We start from the raw sequence: 24,730 nt of genomic DNA on the forward strand, positions 1-24,730 counted from the left end.
TTTCGGCCACACTGCCAGTTCCGCCACAGTCGTTTAGGTCACATTTTTAAAGTCGTACGGCCATGGTATTTATTTTTAAAGTTGGTGGATAATACAATTGTTTTGAGAACAGATGAAAAAAGATAAATGCAAAAATGCATGTTATTCATATTTTTATTTTTATTGATAAAAATTTATTACTGTTATCCAAAAATTCTCGTAATCATGATGGTGAATATGTAACGGTTTATTTCTTCCTCTCTGAGGATAATTTGTCACGGTATTTTTTTTCCAGGCATGGTATTTCACAGGTAGAATTTTTCCAGAGGATGAAATTCTATCTGTGTTATGTGGATAGTATGTGCCGGTATATATTTGCCGTATCATATTTCACAGAACCTTGTGAAATAAAGTCCCATTAACTAGTATGTAAGTTACTCGCAATCAATATATACCCAACTTTAATTATAAAATGTTTCACAAAGGTAGAACAAATTTGCATAATTTATCTAGAATGAGTTCTCAACTAAAATTTGTAATTCTCATATGCTAAAAGAGAATTTTTTGACAATTTTTGAACTTTTAAGGTAAAATTATGATGTATTCTACTAAATATTTCAATGTCCAGAGAAAATGTTACGGCCATGTTCCATATTTGGAATATTACTACTATATTGCATTTGTTTTAGTACCAACATGTGCTCATTTTACAAAAAATCATACTGATTCATTTATTTCTATGAATAGTAGATGCTGCATTATAGATTTTATTGGTTCTCAAAGATTGTGGATGCTCTCTCGATTATATTAATAACTTTTGTAGTTGTGAAATTGTTTTGTATAAAAAGCACTTCTTATTTCTGTATATGGCATATTCAAGAAAAGTGTATGCGGATAATGAAGAACAAAATTAAAATTGCATCTCCACCTTTGAAAGATGCTGATGTAATTCTTTTAATTTCATATTGAAGTTCATTGCATACCTCAACGTTTGGATGCTGGCTTCCAATTATTTATAGATTCTGGCATCCCAACCTATACGGAAACTGACATCCCAACATATCTGGATGCTGGCATCCCAAAATATCCAGATGCTGGCATCCCAATATATCCGGATGCTGGCATCCCAATTTATCTGGATGCTGGCATCCTAATATATCCGGATGCTGGCATCCCAATATATCTGGATGCTGGCATCCAAAAATATCCGGATGCTGGCATTCCAATATATCTGGAGGCTGGCATCCCAAAATATCCGGATGCTGGCATCCCAATATATCCGGATACTGGCATCCCAATATATCTGGATGCTGGCATCCCAAAATATCCGGATGCTGGCATCCCAATATATCTGGATGATGGCATCCAAAAATATCTGGATGCTGGCATCCCAATATATCTGGATGCTGGCATCCCAAAATATCCGGATGCTGGCATCCCAATATATCTGCATGCTGTCATCCCAATATATCGAGATGCTGGCATCTCAACATATCTGGATGCTGGCATCCCAATATATCTGGATGTTGGCATCCCAATATATCTGGATGCTGGCATCCCAAAATATCCGGATGCTGGCATCCCAATATATCTGCATGCTGGCATCCCAATATATCGAGATGCTGGCATCTCAACATATCTGGATGCTGGCATCCCAATATATCTGGATGTTGGCATCCCAATATATCTGGATGTTGGCATCCTAATATATCTGGATGTTGGCATGCCAAAATATAGGGATTCAGGCATCACAACCATGCACCATTTTTCAGTATGAAATACGAATTTAAATGCTGCTTCCTAATCTATTGTTTTAAGTATTAAGCCACCAATATAACACCCAGAACATTTCCTAAGGTTTTGATGTGTGTTGAATGCATTTTAAAACAATCAAGTAAACATAAAAAAAAGCTACTGATGAATGCCGGGAAGATTATATTTTTTATCCAGTGGCCAGTTTAATGCATATTGAGAATGTGACATCATAGGTCAGAGTGTGAAATGTATACTTGACCAATTCAACAAACTGAGTCTGAATTGTAAAGTGCCAGTTTACCATGTGAATGCTGATGTTAACAATTTGTGATATTTATAAGACTATGTCAATGTACTATCGGTAAGTTTCCAATAATAAGCCAATTTTAATGTTATTTTTCTGACTTTGATTACCATTATGAAAGACATGATGTATACATTGTATTGACTACATGTATAATGGTCTCGAGACAATACATTTATATATGACATCAGGACTACAATTTTCAAATCTGCTCATGTTTCGAATGTTCATAGAATATTTTTTTGAAAATAAGCTTAATGCAATTGCCCAATGACCATCAAACTTTGGAATGTCTGATTAACTAAGTCATCCAGGACATACACTCTACAAAACAGATTGGAGACTGTACCTTTATGAAGATGCTAAATATGAGGTGCATTTAATGTATAAAGTAAGGAGATTTGTTTCCCGCACTATTGTCTGTATACCATAAAACATGTACCACAATGCAATATTTAAAAAAAATCTATTATCGATACTGGTGCAGTGTCTTTGATCCACATGCAAGTTCAACGGCAAGGCCGTAATGAAAAGTGATACTTTCCGAACCTTGGTCAGCTTGCCCTACTGGATATTGTCAGTATATCTGGACTTGCTGTATTCATCTTCCAATGTGTCAGTACAGTATGTCAGCATCTTTTAGTACTGGAGTCTTTCATTTCATTAACAAAACTTTTTTTTTATTACAATCATTATTAAACTTGTATCTTTTTTCTGTATTTTGATATTTCAATATTTGTTAATCATTTAATCAAATCAGTTACACGAACTGGAACTTTCAAACTTTCTATTATCATGTATTGCTAGTAATTTGAAATCAGCTGGAATCACAAATGATCTGGTGCTGTTTGGATGATTCGTCGTCTGAGTTTAACCTGTCTAATAACTATAAAGTATTGCGATACATTAATACACAACACATGAATAGTAACCAGAAAGGTGAAGCCACTTCTTTACTCTTTACAAATGCTGAAAAGAGAAATAATAATTATATGAAAGATTATCAAATATAATTTTTCGTTGTAACATCACAACACTCCGGGAACAGAAAGTAAATATCAATGTATGATGTCATAATGATGTAGAATTAAATTTAAAGATTGCTTTCTCACTCGTGGTTGATATTAAAAATAAAATACTTGCACACCCCTTCCCTACGAGAAAACGCATTATTATTCGAAGAAAATCTTCATTTAAACTTCTTTTAAATTAAGTATTCAACACCAATGTATGTCTGTTGTTTCTGCGTAGTCGTTAAAACCTATTCAAAACACATATGAACCATGCACTATAGTTCAATTGAAATTTTATGGAACAACATCCAGGTCTATACTGTACATTATGAAAGGGAGAAAAGTGTTCAATTTCAGCGATGTTTTTATTTAGAAATACATCCTACATGTATTTAGTGACTTTCGTGAAATTTAATTCCCATCTAAGATTGTATTCGGTTTAATAACACATTAATTTGTGTGTTTTGTTTTAATTTTAGCCTAGTCTTAGAACACAAAACTCTTAAAGCGATATTTACATTTTGTTCATTGTTGGAGGCCATATGCTGACATTTAATTGTAAACTGCTTAGTCATGTTAGTGCTAATATTATTGGGTCTCAGTCCTGTGGAGAGTTGTCTCATTAGCAATCATACCATTACTCAGATATTGCTCATACTTCAAACGGCTGTTTTGCAAGACGAGCTCATGAGCGTAGGAAGTCAAGTCTCTAAAGTAATCTCGGACGGGCACAAGTTAACTAGTTTTAGACCCTTGCAAAAAAGAGGCAAACAACACATTCATTTTTCTAGACCGAAAATCAATCTTAAATTAAGTTTTTCATACTTTATTTTTCTTGAACTCAGACTCTTACCAGTGATGCATTTTAATGATTTTCCTAAAGGTTGTCTAGGGGTAGTCCAAATAATTATGACGTCTGGCAAGGCTATTTTAATTTTTTTCTGGGACGCCGTAGTTTCTGGGACGCCTTCCTACGGCGTCTCAGAAAAAAATTAAAATAGCCTTGCCAGACGTCATAATTATTTGGACTAGTCTAGGGGTAAACAAATCAATTTTGCAGACCCAATATTTTTACTGGCCATGGCCATATTGATGGTGGTTAATCGTCTCAGTGGGTTTTATGTCGATCATATTTTTGTCAAAACTATTCATAACTTCATGAAAAAGGACATACTTCAATAAGGCAAAATAAAAAGAATATATGTGTATTCCCTATGTCTGTCTTGGAGGCTCATCGCTACCATAGGCGGATCCAGTCCTCCTCCTTTTTCATGTGAAAAAAATGGTTAATTATACAGGTAAACATTAGAAGAAGACTTTAGCGGGGCTCTCTGTTATGGCAGTCAGTGACCCCCCAAATCCCATTTATAGAAAGTTGTGGAATCACCATTTGCTACCACAAACGGATCGAAGTGCACCACTCCCCAACGACATGGGAGAATCTGGCGACTGACATTAATTATTGTTGCCTAACCATTTGTGCCTGTAATTTTCCCTCTGGAAGTAATCAGAATTATATTATCCGGCTGGCGAATTAAGTCACTGATATGCGTCCGAGATTACTCGGACTTCAAACAGCTGTTTTGCAAGACTAGCTAGGCCCATGACATGAGCGTAGAACGTCAGAGTAATCTCGGACGGGCACAGGTCAAATCGTCTCCTATAGAAAAATTCGACATCTGATAATGTCGATAATATATACATGTGAAACCGTTACAGACATACATGATACAGTTGTCGAGTTGAGTAGAACATTCCTTATGTCATGAATGAGGGGGGGTGTCATGAATGGCTAAATCTGAGAAATCTCGGACTACGAAGGCTACGAAGTGCATGTAAAATATAAGCAAATCAACTTACCTGTATGAATAGCGTTCTATTGCGAATATGTTATTTTTATATCAAAATGATGATAAATTGCGGCATACTGGCCAAAGAAGTGTTTTTTTGTCCTTCCCCTTGCAACCATGTCCACTTCGCCGATTTTAAACATTCTTTTTACATGACGTCATGCGGGTGGGATTTACCGCAATTAGCGTAAAAAAATAGTGCAAGCGCTTTCAGTATTTAACATAAGAAAAACTAATATATAAGAGAATATTAAAAGGGTTATCTGTTTTAATTACTTTTTAAAAAATATTTATATCGGTATAAGTGATTCTCGAGAATTGATTTCTTTTCATGTTTACTGTGTCTGCACGAATCTCTACGCATGATGGTAAACCACCTCTTACGTCATAATATCCCTGACGTCATTAGATAAAGTGTTGGGAAGAAACAACAAACGGATTTTTGTTGTTTTTTTTTTTTTTCCATTGCACAAAATTATGCATTGGAATACATCTATAGAAATTCGGCCAACGGAACTTGAAGGATTACTGCATTTGGATATTTTGCGATGTCTGCACTCCTACAGTTTTGGGTGCCAGCATCCAGCTTTTTCGGGATGCCAGCATCCCAATAAAACGGGATGCCAGCATCCCAAAATAACGGGATGCCAGCATCTCAATAAAACGAGATGCCAGCATCTCAATAAAACGGGATGCCAGCATCCCAATATGACGGGATGCCAGCATCCCAATAAAACGGGATGCCAGCATCCCAAAAAAACGGGATGCCAGCATCCCAATATAACGGGATGCCAGCATCCCAATAAAACGAGATGCCAGCATCCTAAGAAAACGGGATGCCAGCATCTCAATAAAACGGGATGCCAGCATCCCAATATGACGGGATGCCAGCATCCCAATAAAACGGGATGCCAGCATCCCAATATAACGGGATGCCAGCATCCCAATAAAACGAGATGCCAGCATCCTAAGAAAACGGGATGCCAGCATCTCAATAAAACGGGATGCCAGCATTTCAATATATAGGAAATCCAGCATCCCAAAAAAATTTAAAAAAAAAGTATCAGTAGTAGTAAGATGCGCCAGTACATTATTATTTTAACAACAGCATCTACATCAAATTTTAATGCCAGAAGCATATAAAATAAAACACACAGCATACGTGCTATAAAAAGATGCTACCTTATGCAAAATATGAAAGCAATTAAAAAATTGAGAAATATTTTGAAAAATTATTCAAAATTAGCATCTTTTCATTGAAATATGCTATTTCCTAGTTATTTCACGGAATGTATGAAAAAAACTGTACATGAGAATTTGAAATTTTAGTTGAGAACTCATTCTAGGGAGGTAATAAAGTGCAATTTATATTTTAAAGATATTAATATAATATTCCTGAATCTATTTCATAATGAAATTTTTCCTTGAATCTTATTTTTTATATATTCATTTATATAACAAGATGACTATCATTATGAATTTTTAATAAGACAGATAAAATTTCACAGGTAAATACTATCCAGCAGTTAAAATTGCTTTTGTTCCAATATATTGTAATGCTATAATTTTTCTGATTTCCATATAATCAACAACAACATCTTTGTCCCCAGACTAATTATATAGTTAAAAATATTATCATAATCAAATTCTTCCATTACTGTTAACAGTAGTAATGCAACTACAAATGTATTAACTACCTTTACGTTTTAATTTTTATTTGAACTGACATCTGAAAAAACTCACTCAGTTTACATGTATTTCACTTACCTGATCTAATTATGATAGATAATAATAATCTTTATTCTCATAAACCATAAGGTACAACGGTACAGAGATATACATACATATAGCAATGAAAACAAACTTATTTATAATAACATCTTATATTCAATTTCAATTCTTTATTTACACTCAGACACAAAATATGTGTTACATGAGGACAAATTACAAATCAAATACAACAAATGACAGAATAGACAGGTAACTATCAACAAAAGTGTAATTTCTACAGATAATAAAACTTGTAAGATACATGCATCTTTCTAAATGAAGGTAGATAGCTTCTTGATAAATATAGCTAGATTATACAATAACTGACAGTGACATAATGACAGCATATTTTGCATTTTCAGTACAGATGGGTATTTTGTATAATATATCGGTATATATTTCTTCCGAAGTTCAGTTATAGTACTATTATTACATACATATAAATAATGGTATTCATCACCAATACATGATTCATTACATAAGGTACATATACGATCTGTCCTAGCGATGTTGTACCATCTGCCAGTTTCCATAGGAATTTTTAGGTTACATGTTCTCAATTTTGAAATCCAGATTCTTTTATCCTCTGGAAGACGTAATAGATAATTTTCCAGACCAAATTCAGATTTAAATAACTTATAATATTCGCCACGAGACGAGTTATAGATATTACTGAACCACTTTTGAAGAAACTGATCCTGAAGAATCTGTTTTATAACGGGTTTGATAGTTGAATAATCAATGTATTGATTGAAAAACATATAACCTAATCCTGAGTTGTCAAATATAGATTTTAAAAATGACACCCATTTAAATTCACAAATACCATCAGCATGTAGTTTGAAAATAAGCTTATACATAGAACTACTCAGTTTGTTTTCATTTTTAGCCATTCTGCTCCAAAACGATAACATTCTTAATTTTACTTTAATTTCAAGTGGAAACCTTCCTAATTCTCCATATACCATGAAATTTGGAGTACTTGATCTCACATTTAAAATTCTCTTGCAAAATTGTAGATGAACTTTTTCAATTATATCAATTTTTTCAAATCCCCATATTTCTGATCCATACAATAAAATAGGTTCGACAAGATAATCAAACAATTTGAGTTGTAGGTCAATAGGTAAATGTAAATTTCTAATCTTTGTATAAACAGCAAAAAGTGCTTTTTGCGACTGTTCTACAAGCTTTTTCTTTGCACAAACAAATGACCCATTATAATTAAGCAAAAGACCAAGATATGTATAGCTATCTACAATTTCAAGAGATGTACCATCAAGTTTAAAATCATAATCCATTTTCGTTTTTCTTTTGCTAAAAACCATCACTTTAGTTTTACCAATATTCACACTAAGTTTCCACATTTTACAATAGTTTTCAAAAACTTTGAGAGCATTTTGCATTTCATCATAATTATCAGCAAAAATCACTGTGTCATCTGCATACAACAAAACAAAAATTTCTAAAAATACATGTAATTCATTATAACATTTTTCTTTAATTAAGTCTAGAGGTAAAACATGAAGTTCTCTAAAGTAATCTTCTAAGTCATTTAAGAATATGGAAAACAAAAAAGGGGAAAGATTTTCACCCTGACGAACTCCAATCATACACGGGAAGAAATCTGATTTCGTATTGTTGTATTGAACACATGATTTGATATTAGTATACATATTATATATAACTTGGAAACATTTTCCTTTTATCTGGCTTTTTTGTAATTTTAACCAAAGTCCAGTTCTCCAGATGGTATCAAAAGCCTTTCTAAAATCTACGAATGTACAAAACAATTTTTTACCAAAGGACAAATACAATGAAACAAGTACATGTATGACAAATATATTGTCTGTAGTTGAATGCCCTTTCCTGAAACCGGCTTGATTTTTAGAGATCAATTCCAGTTCATTAGAAAAGAAATTCAGTCTTTCGTTTATAATCGAAGTGAAAAGTTTACCCAGACAACTAATGAGTGTTATTGCTCGAAAGTTGTCAGGATCTTGTGGATTTCCTTTATTCTTAAACACCGGCTTAATTATACCCAGGAGCCAACTATCTGGGATAATACCTGTGTCTAGCACAATGTTAAAAAGTTTACAATACATTGAGATAAACTCAGGTGGGGTGTTTTTAAGATATTCGTTAAGAATACTGTCAATCCCAGGTGCTTTACTATTTTTCAATTTTTTAATAGCTTCAGCAACTTCTGTCTGGGTTATAATCCCATTTAATATTTCATCATATATAGGATTGTCTTGAATGACAGCATCTATATCGATAGTAATATCCCCAGGTTTCATATCGCCTTGCATTTCATCCTCCGAATTATCAGAGTTAAGATTTTTGAAATATTCTGAAAAAGTTTCGATAGATATATCCGGACTATCTTTTTTAGAGTTACTAAATTTATTCAACAACTTCCAAAATTGCTTCGAGTCGGATTTTGAAAAATTTCGCAGCTCATTTGCGCACTTATCTTTATATTTATTAAAACTGTTGCTCATCTGCTTTTTAAACTCTCTGGATCTCTCATTAAGCAATAATCTGACATTATCTGATTTGTCATGCTTAAATTTTGCCTTTACCTGATGAAATGCATCCCTTTTCCCTCGACAAGCTTTATCAAACCAAGGTTTATTACTATTACTCGATTTGTATGAACGAATATTCGAGTTGCCCAATACACTACTGGCTGTCTGGGTCAACACGTTGCCAAGGTCATTGACAACCATATTTACCTGTTCAGTTGTGATGTTTTGGTTACTATCTAGGTCATCTAGCGCGCTGTCAATTTCACCTAAGCGATTTGATAACACCTGCTGAAATTGGTTAGCGTGAACAGGATTCCACTTAATTTTAGTATGACCAAGGTCATTTATGTTTTTGGGATTTACTTGTTTCAAAGTCTGGAAACTCAAGGTAAAATGTATTCTGTTATGCACATCTGAGATCATCGGATCAAAATCTAATACATTAAAGTTTGTAATATAATTAAACAGATCAGGTGAAATAATCAAATAGTCAATAAGACTCACATTTTTACACGTGGTTTTACCTATTGTATCATCAAATACATACATACATACACACAAACATACACTAACTATCGTTAAATACACACATGCACATGTATCAGTATGTACAGAATATACAAAATAGCGGTTATGTTATTGCCTAGAGAACAAATGATTTATTTATTTGGCGTATAAATCTACATAGTTTTTCTAATTTAAACCTGTTATTACAACTCATTACTTCTTTGAATTTCAAAATATTTGGCCTTTGCCACAAATTTTTATCAATTATTTTTTTTCTGTCATTTTCAAATAATTTACATTCCAGAATATAATGATATTCATCACCAATACAGTTGTTATTACATTTCAAACATTTTCTATTTTCCCTTTCTATACCATCCAGATAGATAGATACTTTATTCTCTAAAATGATAGTATTTCAAAATTACAATCTTTGAAATTATTTCTAGTTTTCTCTCTTATGTTTGAGGATAATTTTATTTTTAAAAGAATGATATTTACTTGAATTTTTTCAGGAATTTTTTTCCACGATAATTTGTGAAATAATTCCCATTATAATACATTTTTTTTTACAAAATAGGTTTAATTCAAATTCACTATTATTATTTCATAGTAATAATATTTCTAAAGGATAAGTTCTTTCTAATAACTATTCAATTAGTTACATGTAACTACCCAGATAGAATTTCATGGCAAAGGAAAAAATATCTCAGGGAAATATTTTCCTCTGGATAAAATAATAACAACAACTACTGTGACATTTTTTCCTCCGGATCAAATTTCACCCGGATATAATTTTGCTTTACAAATACTATAATCTTTTCACATTGCCATTGTGTTGAAACATGTACAGAAGATCTTTGTTTGTCATCATGTCATTATATACCGATAACTATATATATACTGACACTTTGTCTTCATAATGGTATTTTGTCATTATATGATGATATTTGTCATTAACAGATCATGACACTTTGTCATTATAAGATCATGACACTTTGTCAGTAAATGATGATACATTGTCATTATATGATGATACTTTGTCATTATATGATGATACATTGTCATTATATGATGATTCTTTGTCATTATAAGATGATACATTGTCATTATATGATTATGATACTTTGTCATTATATGATTATAACACTTTGTCATTATATGATGATACTTTTTCATTATATGACGATACATTGTCATGATATGATGATACTTTGTCATTATATGATGATACTTTGTCATTATATGATGATACTTTGTCATTGTATGATTATAACACTTTGTCATTATATGATGATACTTTGTCATTATATGATCATGACACTTTGTCATTATATGATGATACTTTGTCATTATATGATGATACTTTGTCATTATATGATGATACTTTGTCATTATATGATCATGACACTTTTTCATTATATGATCATGATACGTTGTCATTATATGATGAAACTTCTTCATTATGATACTTTGTCATTATATGCTGATACCTGGGACTATTATATTAACATCATATTCCCAGCTGATAATTTGTCACTTCGTGCTGACAATTTGTCATTATACGAGGCCATACGTTGTCATCATAATAGTTCTTTGTCATTATAAACTGTCACTTTGTTATTTTGCACAACTTATATATATGGTGATACTTTTAAATATTATCAAGAATTTGTATAGTAAGATACAAATCATTGATATTATTATATGACATGTATGATGATACTTTTTCATTGTTACACTTAATTTGTCATTACTGGGGAGGGGGGTAATGACAAAGTATCATTACTTATTGATACATTTTCTTTATTTGCTGATATTATTTTCTTTTCATTATATGCTAAAATACTTGATCATTATATGATGAAATTTTTGCGTTCCATATAATATGCTGACAAAGTCATTATGCTGATACTTTGTCATAAGATGCTGACACTTTTTCCTAAAATTCGTTTACTTTGCCACTTCACACTGACACTGTGTCATCATATGTTGATACTTTGTAGTTATATGCTAATACTTTGTCATTATGAAACTTTGTCATAAATGGTGATAGAATTTAGGTTGAACAATTATGATGTGCTGATACATTATGAAATATGAATATATGAATATTGTAGTCGGGTAACTCTGACTGTGAATTTCGCCATTGACCACTATGATCTATGATAGTTAAACACTATCCATGTTGTCCGAATTGTGTTTTGTTGCGTTACTTTTATACTGTAGCACTTAAATTGACAAAACATCACACTGACCTAAACCTTGACTGTTCGATTTTAAATTTACAGTATACAAACCTTACAGTTCGTACCTAGGTCAGAATATTTTTTTCATATTAACAATCTACTTATCAATAACTATTTATCTTTCTTACACAAAATCAATGATTACAGGTTGTGGGAATAACCCTTGCAGTCACGTCAATACTTAATTATTATATACAAGTTGACCTATTGTAATATAACTTGGTGCTGGGATGCATTTTTCTTAAAACTGTCAGCACTCAACCAAAATTATTGTAAATGCAATATGTGAGCCAAAATTTGATCCTCTGAAAAGAGTTCTAGTGGCATAAATATCACAGGAAATATGTTTTGAAATATTTTTTTCACTGATAAATTCTATATAATTTGTTTCATCGCTATCAATTCTAGGTTTGTGATTTTATTCTTACCTGGTAAAACACGTCCCTGGTTTGTGAGATTTGTTTCCTACCTAGTAAAATAAGTTCCGTGTTTGTGATGTTTATTCCTTACCTGGTGAAATAACTTCTTTGTTTGTGGACTATGTTCTACTGGTTATGCAAGTGTCCTGATGGAACAATTAAACACGACCTACTGCATTGACTTTTGTTAAATTTCAGAGAAAGATTAGATCTCATCGGGAGATTGAACCATGAAATTGAGATTTGAAATTGGACATGTGTCAGAAACAACAACCCAACCAAAGAACAGAAAACAGCCGAATCAATACTGGACAAAAAAACAGATTTCCATGCCCGAAACACTCGTTCTAAGACTGATAATATTAGTCAAAGTTGTCACAGTTGAAAATTTCTATTGTTGCAGCTATTTTTTAGCTGATCCAACTTTAAAAGTGTTTGTCTCATACATAAATCGACTGCAACAACGCTAAAAAAAAAGTAGCCACAGTCATTATAGGACTGATACAAAACTGCTGCAACCATCTGGAAGTTGTAACAGTTATTTTATATTTGTTCCGACGCGAAAAACGTTGAATTTTTTTTAATTTCTGACAGTCCGGGATAGGTTTATAATCATTTACAAATCAATTTCACCGTGCGTATGAGGAAGGTTGTTACAAAATAGACACAATTGTCAATAGCATACAAACCTTCCGTTCAATAGAAACTGATTGTAAAAAAAGATTAGTATACTGAAATAATTGCCAATAAATATATTTGGTTATTTGATGAATGTGTTTGATGTTAAAAAATGTCCAAAAGGCCATTTAAAGTACGAAGAGAGTAAAGAGCATCGAGGACCAAATATTCCTATACGTTTTTGCCAAATACAGCTAAGGTAATATATTTCTGAGGTAGAAACGCATTAGTATTTTATAAAATCTAATTTTTGTAAACAGTTGATTTATATTCATAACCATAACAATGATTATTCATGTCAATACAGAAGTGCTGACTACTATGCTGGTAAGACCCTCGGGGAATAAAAACTCCACTAGTAGTGGCATTGACCCAGCGGTTGTGAATACACCCATAATATATATCAGGATAGAAATTTTGTATTTGCGTCCAATGCACGTTGTCTACAGAAGACTCATCAGTGACGCTTGAATATAAAAAGTTAAAAATGCCATTTAAAGTACAAAGTTGAAGAGCATTGAGGACCAACCATTCCTAAAAGTTTTGCTAAATACAACAAAGGTAATTAATTCCTGAGGATGAAAAGCCTTTGTATTTAATTAAAATTTATATGTGTAAACAGTTGATTTATAGTTATGACAATATCATTGATTATTCATGTCAACACATAAGTGCTGACTTCTGGCCTGGTGATACCCTCGTGGAATAATAACTCTACCAGCAGTGGCATCGACCCTGTGGTTGTAAGTGAACTCATCATAGATACAAGGATATAAAGTTTGTATATGCAGCAGTTGTGCGTTTTGTCTACAAAAGATTCACCAGTGAGGCTTGAATAGAACAAAGCCATAATGGCCAAATAAAGTACGAAGTTGGAGATTATTGGATTAATAAATATGTATCGGATTATTAGAAACTGTTTATAAGTATCACACGAATATTCAAAATAGTTTGCTCTTCTTATTTAGAATTAATTCATATATTTTTGTAACAAGTCGACATATGTTCTACAAGGGTCACCCTGACCAGTTCTGATAACCGTTCATTTGAAACCCAAATTACTAAACTACATTCTACACAGTTTGGTATGTACACCTATGCGTAGAAACCTGTTTGTTTTGAATATAAACTATTTTCAATATATTCTATTTTAACAGAATGATAGGAATTACAAAATCAGGGAAATGTTTCCTAGAAATGGAAAGTTCACAATTAATACGCTAAAATCACATCTTTTGAGGTACAGATTTGTTTAAAACTTACCCTAATTGATAATTTCTACATGTAGTTGAAGGTATGAGACAAACTCAAATGTAACTGTTAAATCCTATATCTCTTGTTCGATCGAATAGATGCGCTCAAAACAGTCACCAAACTTTAGAATTATTAAGTAAAGAACACTGATTACCATGAGACTGCTGATTTTTTTTTTTGAAAAACACGTCCTCCAAACGTTACAGATATGTCAATCAAGAAGTTTTACATGTTGATAATGTAGATTTTAAATATATTTTTGTTTGTATCAGAGTAATTTATACTAAGTACGATTTTTCCCACATTAAAACGAAGTATTAGTATATACGTTGACGCTATTTTTTATTTAACAAAGGAGTACCAATGCAACTCTTTTTGTGTTTTCTTGTAGCAAACAACGGTTTAACAACATAAATAAAGGCAACAGTAAAATAGCCCTGTTCAAAATTCATAAATCGATTGAGAAAAAAATCCAGGTCACAAACCAAAAACTGCGGAAAGCACATCAAATATAAGAAGAAAACAACGACACAACAAAAACACTAAAATGCAACACACACAGAAATGAACTATAAGATAACAACTGCCATTTTCCTGACTTAGTACAGGACATTTTAAGAATAAATGGTGGGTTGAACCTGGTTTTGCGGCCAGCTAAACCTCGCGCATTAAACCACCGTACGGCCTTGAGTAATGAGCAATTCTTATACTGCATAGTTTTTATTTCGTTATTTTATTTCGTATGAAATAATCATAAGTGATACATCTTTTCCTAGCTATACTCTGTATACTCTGTAAATGTTTCCTTGATGACATGAATGTTCCCATCGAGCGTCCCTCACTTCAAAATCGTCATGAGTCCACAATATAAATTGTTTCTTGGCCATTTGTTGCATCATAAATTCCTAAAACGAGATGGTAATTGATTTTTGAATATAACTTATATGTTTTGTATCAACTGAACGAGTAAAAACAACAGTTACAATCTTAAGTTGTTACTATTATTTTCCGAAGACAAAAGTAAATTAAACCTGGGTACTAACCTAGTGGATTCTCCCATTTGTATGTTAGGTGTTAATAGTTCTGTGTTATTGTTACATTTTGTTAGCGACACAAACATACATAATAGATAAATTTATTTAGTAGATATCCATCACAACTGACTACAAAAATGCAAACAAACATACAGATAAATCTAACAAAGACGCAACCAAAACATGTGTCGTAGCTGATAGTTTGGCATTGGACATTTGATAATGATGCCAGCAAAAAGAGCTTGAGAAGATCCCGATATAAAGTTATCGCCTTTTTTTACATCGTACATACCGTATATTGTACACACTTACTCGATAAAGTACAAATTAGGCAAAATATAAATACAAGGCTTAAATCTGAATACAACACTGTATAAGAAACTATGCACATTTTTGTTGAGACAAACCATTGTTCTATGCCCTGCTGATAAAATCTTGTTCCACTGCTGTTTGCGCCTGGCTTGTGTTTCAATAAATTTTGACCGGTCCCTTAATTTTTCTAGATGAAAAAATGATCAGATATTGTTATAAGAAATCTAAGATAATTAAATTTTCTGAATGTGCTTGTTGGAAACACTAGTCAGTTTCAAGAAACTGCTTTTTCAACGTCGATGCTGTCACAGCCCTTTCTAAAAAAATAGTTTATGAAACTTAAGCTTAACATATACTCACCTTAGTATGAACTGGATATCACATATTAATAAATGTTGTTTATACATCATGTAAATACAGATACGACATAAAGGGAAAACGGTACTATTTATCCTGCCATAGGCGACAATATTAACATTTTCTGAAGTTACCACTTTTTATGATAAAAACCTGGATAAAATAGTTATGCGTGGTGTTTATTATTCTGTTTTAAAATTAAAGCCAAATAGTATCATGAACAACTTCCAACGGAGCTGGTTTATGTTATTTATGCTAACGTCATTTTCCACCAAATTTATCAAACTTGGAAGTCTTTTCGAATAATTCTCTAGAAAATATTTCAATAGGTTTTAAAATTTATGTTACATCCAATCACAGCGCTACTAATTTTGACTGCCTTCATCTGCCTTGTGTGCCCTAAAGACTACCCTAATGCTGGGAAAATGTAAAATAACCAGTGTATGTAAAGTGCGGATCCTAAAATATCATTTTTACTGTATATGCGATAAATGTCTAATGTAGAATGATAAATAAACAAACGAACTTTTTTTAATTTTTGAAGAAAATTAAGAAAATTAGTTAAAATGTATATGTTCAGAAATACATAATACTAATAAAACAAAGTAAGAGATGCGAGCGGGGTTTTATCGCACCTAAAGCCATCCAGCTGTGAAATATATACCAATAGGTGAATATTTAGGACATTTCACGATCAGATCGTGCAGGTGCTTTATAACTAACAGGAAAGATGTTGTTGCAGTAAAAAATATTCATTTTAATACAATTATTAAAGTTGTATAACGTAGAATATGATTTGTCATTCAGTTTCTTCATATTTAACTAAATTCCACTATGATGATTTCGTAATGCTAGTCATGTTTACTGTTGAATAATGATACTATTCTTTCATTTTTACTGTGGAGCGAATCATTAGTATTGTATATGCGGTGCATTTTCACTGTATAATTTTTTTTATCTATTACAGGTCATTTCTTTAAGCATGTAGAGCAAGACTTTGGTTGACTTGCTTGCTTTTTTTTATTGGATAATCATTATGATAACACTCAATTTAATTCAAATATTAAAAATACAGGTTAAACTATGCCTATTTATATTGTTTAAAAATGTCAATCTTATTTACAAAGTTTGTATAAACAATTATACAAACAAAGCAAGCAAGCCAACGAAAGTTTTGCTTTACATGCATTAGGAAATTAGCTGTAAAGCCTTAACTTTGCCGACTTGCTCAAACAATAAATAAAGTAAGAGAAATATTTGATAAAATTTAACTTACGGAGGAAAGTTTTGTTTTAAAACACTCTAATAAATTCAATAGAAATAATATTTATTTTAAATGTATTCCATTTAGTTTCTTATAACGCGTATAGGGATCTTTATCCTTATTCTTTTTTATCCATTTCCATGACACTTCACCACTTATTACGTACATCTTGATATAGATTGATCCTTTGTTTTCCCGTTTAAAAGGTTTTACACTGGAGCCCTTTATAACTTGCTGTTCGGTGTGAGCTAACGTGACTCCACGTTGAAGAACGTATTTTGACGTATAATGGTCTACTTTTATAAATTGTGATTCGGATGGAGAGTTGTCTCATTGTCACATACGACATCTATATATGGCTCAAAAACGAAACGAGACGGGATAAAAAGGGATAAAAAAAATCCACGCTACTTTTTTAATAAATTTATAATGGGCTTAATATGAGTCAGAATAGAGTTGAATAGTGGGTCGCATTTGCATGGATATTCGCATGCGTATGTATTGCGTGGAAGATAACGTTCTCAAATGTACTCGTTTCAATTTTACACAGCCTAACAGACTGCACTAAAACTCCGCCATATAAATCTTTAACTGCAAAAAAATATAAAAATATCTTCTAAATTTTGGTTAAAATTAAGGAGAAACGTAATCTGAAGAATACAGTATGACATTTTGAGAATCGCTTTTGTTACACGTTTGAAAAGCTATATATTTGATGAAGAATGAATGAGGAGTTTGTATTTCAATTTGGAAATACATGTATCATAAATCCTAAAGTCATCAACTAAGTTTTTTCATTTGTTGCAAGTGCATTTATCACATAATTCTACAATAAAAATTCCTCGCATCTTTGGAAATTCTACATTAATAATGACTGCACTAACAGTGATAATTCATCGCATCTATAGTTAAAATGGATCGCTTTCAATTATCGATATGCTATATTATGATGCTTTTATAACACTTATTTGAACTTTAATGCTATGTTTGTATATTATAAAGACATATCACAATGAAAAAACTTACTTAAAAATCACTTAACTTGATATTTTCAAAACGTAAACAAATACAGTTTTCCCATGATCCTTTATTCTACAATAGACATACCCGCATATAACAGTAAAAATGAACTAGCTGGATTCGCACTTTATATACACTGGTAACGTTTTCCTTATATGTACAATGATTTAATGGAGTGATCAGTACTAACATTTTTAAATAAAAGTAGATTTTAATACATAACTAACCCTGAATTACTTTCCGGTTATGAACGCGCACGGTCCTTTTTCCTTACCTTTGCTTGCATATTATAACAATGCACGAGGTTTTTTTTCTCAGATTGACAAACCGGTTTTTTTATTAAATATGATGGAGATGCACTGATTTACACTTAACCTGTGCCTTCTTTTTTAGTTGATTTATGCTACCAGCAAGCTTTCAGGAGCCTGTAATTCAGTGGTGTCGTTTGTTTATGTGTTACATATTTGTTATTGTCTTTCATTTTTTTTACATAAATAAGGCCGTTAGTTGTCTCGTTTGAATTGTTTTACATTGTCTTATCGGGACCTTTTATAGCTGACTATGCGGTATGGGCTTTGCTCATTGTTGAAGGCCGTACGGTAACCTTTAGTTGTTAATGTCTGTGTCATTTTGGTCTTTTGCGGATAGTTTTCTCATTGGCAATCATACCACATCTTCTTTTTTATATTTCCTTAAAATTGTACTCTCAGACTGTTCTCTTTGTCTTTCACACTTGTTTCCAGTTTATTTTAATTTGTATTGATCTGATGCGGTAAACACTTCCCAACAACTTTGTTCAGTTTGTTCTAATGGTGTACCATAAAACTGCTATACACGGTTCGAAAATGTTTTGAAGCACTAACAAACATATTGCTTGAGGTATAGGGGAGGGTTGAGATCTCATAAACATATTTAGCCCCACCGTAATGTTGCACCTAACCCAAGTCAGAAGCCTCTGGCCTTTGTTAGTCTTGTATAATTTTTAATTTTAGTTTCTTGTTTATGATTCGGAGTTCAGTATGACATCCATTATCACTGTACTAGTATACATTTTTTTAGGGGCCAGCTGAAGGACGCCTACGGGTGCGGGAATTCTCGATTCATTAAAGACCCATTGGTGGCCTTCGGCTGTTGTCTACTGTATGGTCGGGTTGTTGTCGCTTTGACACAGTCACTGTTTCCTATCTGAATTTTATCAAATAGTTATCAAAAGTACTAGGATTATAATTTAGACGCGCGTTTCGTCTACATAAGACTCATGAGTGACGCTCAAATCTAAATATTTATAAAGCCAAACAAGTACAAAGTTGAAGATCATTGAGGATCCAAAATTCAAAAAAGTTGTGCCAATACGACTAAGGTAATCTATGCCTGGAATAAGAAAATCCTTAGTTTTTTTCGGAAATTCAAAGTTTTGTAAACATGAAATTTATAAAAATGACCACACGATTGATATCCATGTCAACACCGAAATGTTGACTTCTGGGCTGGTGATTCCCTCGTGGACGAAACATCCACTAGCAGTGACATCGACTAAGTGGTTTAAATAGTTATTAAATAAACCAGGATTATAATTTAGTACGCCAGACGCGCGTTTCGTCTACATAAGACTCATCAGTGGCGCTCAAATCGAAATATTTATAAAGCCAAACAAGAACATAGTTGAAGAGCATTGAGGATTCAAAGTTCCAAAAGGTTGGGCCAAATACGGCTAAGGTAATCTATGCCTGGGATAAGAAATTCCTTATTTTTTCGAAAAATTCAAAGTTTTGTTAACAGGAAATTTATTTTTTCGAAAAATTCAAAGTTTTGTTAACAGGAAATTTATTTTATGCGGCTTTTAATTGCTAGTAGACTGTAATCCAGTGGTTGCCGATGGTAACGGTCGCATCAGAAATGTTTTTTTTTTAATTTATTCATTTCTATAATAAACCATTCCGTTGCTATTGACTCTTGAATTGTATCATAAGTTGTTATGCCGGAGCCTTTTATAGCTTACTATGCGGTATGGGTTTCACCCGGTATGGGTTTCTAGCATTATTGTAGGTGGCATTACGTTTGTCACATTTTGATTTTTTTTGTTGTTGTAGTGGATCGTTGACATGATGAAAATCATACCACGTCTCCTTATTTTTAATTTTCTAGGATAGGGACATGCATCTCCCCACTACGCCACATACAGATTACAGACAAACAAAGAGTATTTGAATGGTTTTAACTTAAAAATGATGTGTTCACATTGTAGGAGACATTAAATTCAACGTGTCTATTCTAACCGGACGTGGCTTTGTATTACAGCTTTTATATATGGTTTGAGGTTCGACACATAAGGTATACAATTTTTGTTTTGATTCATTTGGCAAACGCGTATTTTGTTTTGGTTCTCTACTTTTTGTCATTTTGGGAAATTTTCGTGGTGATATATATTTTTTATTCTTTTTCCTTAGACAGTTTTTCAGTTTTCATCACATGTTATCTGTGGTATTTTAAGCCTAAACATGTAATCATTATATAAAAGAAGATGTGATGTGAGTGGAAATGAGACAAATTTCAAATCAAGTCATAATTTGTAAAAGTAAACAATTTAAAGGTCAAAGTACGGTCTTCAACAGGTAACATTTGCTCACATCGAACATACACCTGAAATTACCCCCACTCTGATTAATTTAATAAAATATAATGAACAAACCTCCATGTGATGCAATCCGATGCGATCCTGTATAGTTTGTATATCATCATGACTTAGCGGCATAACATAACAATCTTTAGTGTAATGTGCGTCAAACTGTATTATCAGCATAGGCTTTATAAAAATAAAAAAATAACTGAAATGGTCATCTATATACAATAACGTGAGGGAAAAAAGTTGTTAATAAACATTATACATTTTTAAATAATTCAAATAAGCCTTAAAACATCTTATTGTATTGACATTCTTTGCCAATATGTGCGCTTTTTTTAACAAATTATGTAATATGGAAAAGTTTTTTCCAATGACGTGAGAGCTTTTTATGAAGGACAATATTTTTTATGACATTATTATGATGTTATTGAACATAGATTTTTTAAGTTGCCGCTATTAGTTAGGCTCATATTCAAAATTTGATTCAGATACAGATTACACAAATACAAACATTCGAGTCATAGTATTTCTTAGCTAAAATTATCTTCTTTGTTCGCCTTTTTACAGTGACGAAATCTGAATGATTCATAGACTTATTTTTGGGAGTGTTTTCGGACCGTTTGGTTTTAATTTAACATTTGTTTACCTCTATTGACCTTGGGTTGTAGTGAAAGAACATCGCATGGTTTACATCTGGCTCCCTGGTAGGTTTTGGAGTAGTTGGTGTTCTAGTTGTCACAGCTGTGTTAACTGACTGAATAAATTTATTAAAATAATTGCATTCGTAAAGCTTTTTCTCTAAATATAAATGTATGAATTACTTATCATCATTTACAACTGTTAATGCATCCACTGTTATCTATCTCTGTATAAAAAAAAAGTATATATTATTTCATATCGGTTGAGAATAAGATTCTCTTATTGGATAAAAAGGGGTTACATGCCATCCATTAATCTTCAGTAATAAATTCCATCGGTCATTAACAGACCAAAACAGACCAGAAAACCGGTCGTTAACGAACTTGTACATGATAATGACCGTTGGGGCGTGGTTTCCGTCTGATAATGACCGTTGGGGCGTGGTTTTTTTGTTAATGACCGTCGGGGCGTGGTTTCTCTGTTTAGAGAGATGTTCCTTTTATAAAACATGTTCCTGTTTTAATATTTTGATATTTACGTTGTTGAATTGTTTATTATATTTTTTCGTTAATTATAAAATTAAAGAGAACTTGATTTAGTATTTATAAACTGAAAAGTTGCACTAAATTGAATGGCAGTATTTCTACGACTGGTCTTCACTCTTTGCCATAGAAATCGTACAACTATTCGAGTTCGCTGTAGGCATTTTGAATTTTTGAGAATTCTCCTCGAACACTGGACAAGACTAAAGTTTCTTTACGGTTAAACAGGTTTCCTTAGAATTAACATTTAGATATTTAAAATATGGCAATTTTGAAATCTTTAATGTAAAATGAAAGAAAGTTATATTTATCCTCTACTATGAAAATTTCAAACAGGAATATAAGTTTAACTACTTAACAAAATGTTAATTATCGTATTTGTACTGTAATGTACACTTATAAACATCTCATAGTTTATAATAGTAAAATAACGAAGTCAACTCAACATGAACATTATCATTCAACCTTAAATACGTAGAGTACAGGTTCAAGATACGCAATGTGTTATCTGTCCTGTATTTTGACTTATTCTGAAAGTATACTAATTATGTTGTAAGGAACCAGACGCATGTCAACATTTGTGTTACGTTGTTGTCATTGGTATTTACTTTCAATTTTTGGGGCGTTCTGTTTCTGTATCCTTTGGTATAAAACTCATCAAAGATAGTAGTCTTTAATTTTTTTTCTCCGATAGACCGTGTTTCGTTTACAGAAGACTCATCAGTTTTGTACGAGTAAAACAAACATAAAGGCAAAACGAAGAAAGGGCAATATTCCGCTAGGTTTTGTCCAATACAACTTAGGTAATCTTTTCCTGGGATAGAAAACTCTGAATATTTCAAACAATTCAAAGTTTTTTAAACAGTCATTTTATAAATATGGCAATATCAAAGATAATTCATGCCAAACATTAGAAATCGCCTTTATTTATAGGCCTGCACAGAAATATGATTTTAAAATGCATTAAAAATTGTTAATAAATAAAAGAAATAACCAACCTGTAAAATACAGAATAATAGTACGCTACATATTATTAAATCGGAAAAGAAAATGGTCTTCATTCTGTCGTTGATAGATTCCTTATCAAATATAAGACACCGAGATACAAACTGACCTCCTCTGTGTTATATAATGTACAATAGTATAGTTGTCAGGTGGCATATAACTTGTTTTAACGTCTTGCTTGATCCACATAGTTTGAACCGAACTTCTTGTTTGAATTAAATGTCAGCATAGTTACCATTCAATCAAAAGAAATCCAAATATGTAACATTAATTTTCAGTGCAAATGCCACTGTAGACTTAGAGGAAATAAATAATCATCTCAAGTTTTTGTTTTGGGTTGCTGTGCTCCCTTTTTAATTTCTATGTGGTATTTTGTTAACTATTATTTTTCTTTTGTTTTTTTTTAGCCATGGCGTTGCCTGTTTACTAGTGGTTTTTTTACTTCAATGTTTATATGTTCCTTTGATATCTTTCGCCTCTCTTTACAGTATTTTGCAGATGTCCAATTTGTTTTTATTTCGAATATACAAAACTATGTAGTACAAAGAAATATATGTAAAGTTATCGGGTTTTAATTGAAAGACTATGAAAATGATTTGTAACAATGCCACAAAGTTTGAACTTTATTTTCTGCTTCATTTTCACAATTGTCCATTCAAAACTTTTGGTTTTTTTTTGTATGACTGCTGTGTAATGTGGATTGCTAAGCTCTCCTGACTAGCAGGTAAAACAAATTGACAGAAAATGTGGGAGATATCAAGAAGAAAACCAACAAAAGAAAATGAAGAAATATTAATTGCCATTAAAAAGTAAAATCACAAAAATACTGAACTCAGAGGAAAATCAATTTGGAAAGTCCATAATCACATGGCAAAATCAAAAAACAAAACGCATAAAAAACGAATGGACAAGAACTGTCATATTCCTGACTTGGTACAGGCATTTTCAAATGTAGAAAATGGTGGATTAAACTTTTATTGAATACATTCTTGGTATTGTTAAATACAAGGTAAAAGAGACAAGTATCGAACAACAATAAAAAAAAAATAAGTCGAAAAAATAAGCATGTAAGAACAAAGAGGCAGATAATGAGGTCAAATACTGAGCAAATATCAATGGAACTAAAAAAATATTTTGACTGCATCTTATTTCGATTCTTACCGATTCAAACAAAAATGTATAAAATTGTCTAACTGATACAACATTTGATTCAAACAGACCCTCACTGAATTGTTAACTGAAACGCTCATTTTATATTGAATATGAATTTATATCAGACAAATATAGTTCCTTTGCATATTACCGCATTAACATTAAAGTATACACCAAAAAGAGGCTTTCCAATGTTCAAGTCTCAGTTCACTTTCCTCCCAATCGAAAAAAAGTTTTGTGATACATTCTTTAAAGTGGTGACAAGTAATGTTTTTTTCTGAAATATCGTTTAAAAAAAGTTAGTCATTGAATGCTTTGGAAACATAATACAGACAAATCAGTAATTATGTTTAACTTTTTTATTAAATAATCTCACCTCCTTTCACTTCACTGTTTCGTCTTTATACTTATATGTTCCTATGCATAATAAGTTAACATTAACCCCTATTCGTTATTTTTTATTGAATACATTC

At 32.0% G+C, this 24,730-nt stretch overlaps 1 protein-coding gene across 1 annotated transcript; it reads right to left on the reverse strand.

Annotated features, from left to right (window-relative positions):
- Positions 1–15,024: 15,024 nt before the first annotated feature.
- LOC134686473 (uncharacterized) lies at positions 15,025–23,234 on the reverse strand. The gene is made up of 4 exons (XM_063546139.1): positions 23,099–23,234; positions 21,566–21,673; positions 20,986–21,099; positions 15,025–15,214 (listed from the first exon to the last, which is right to left on the reverse strand). Exons 1-4 carry the CDS (start codon positions 23,159–23,161, stop codon positions 15,086–15,088), a joined length of 414 nt encoding a protein of 137 aa, XP_063402209.1. The 5' UTR covers positions 23,162–23,234; the 3' UTR covers positions 15,025–15,085.
- Between the last annotated feature and the right edge of the window lie 1,496 nt (positions 23,235–24,730).

The sequence above is a fragment of the Mytilus trossulus genome, chromosome 10, assembly GCF_036588685.1.
Source record: "Mytilus trossulus isolate FHL-02 chromosome 10, PNRI_Mtr1.1.1.hap1, whole genome shotgun sequence".
NCBI lineage: Eukaryota > Metazoa > Mollusca > Bivalvia > Mytilida > Mytilidae > Mytilus > Mytilus trossulus.

Coding starts and splice junctions, on each gene's coding strand:
- LOC134686473 (XM_063546139.1), bottom strand. CDS start 23,161: ATGAAGACCATTTTCTTTTCCGATTTAATAATATGTAGCGTACTATTA. Junction 21,674..23,098: donor TATTATTCTGTATTTTACAG/GTTGGTTATTTC, acceptor AAATTTATTCAG/TCAGTTAACACAGCTGTGAC. Junction 15,215..20,985: donor TCGGATTGCATCACATGGAG/GTTTGTTCATTA, acceptor ATCTCGTTTTAG/GAATTTATGATGCAACAAAT.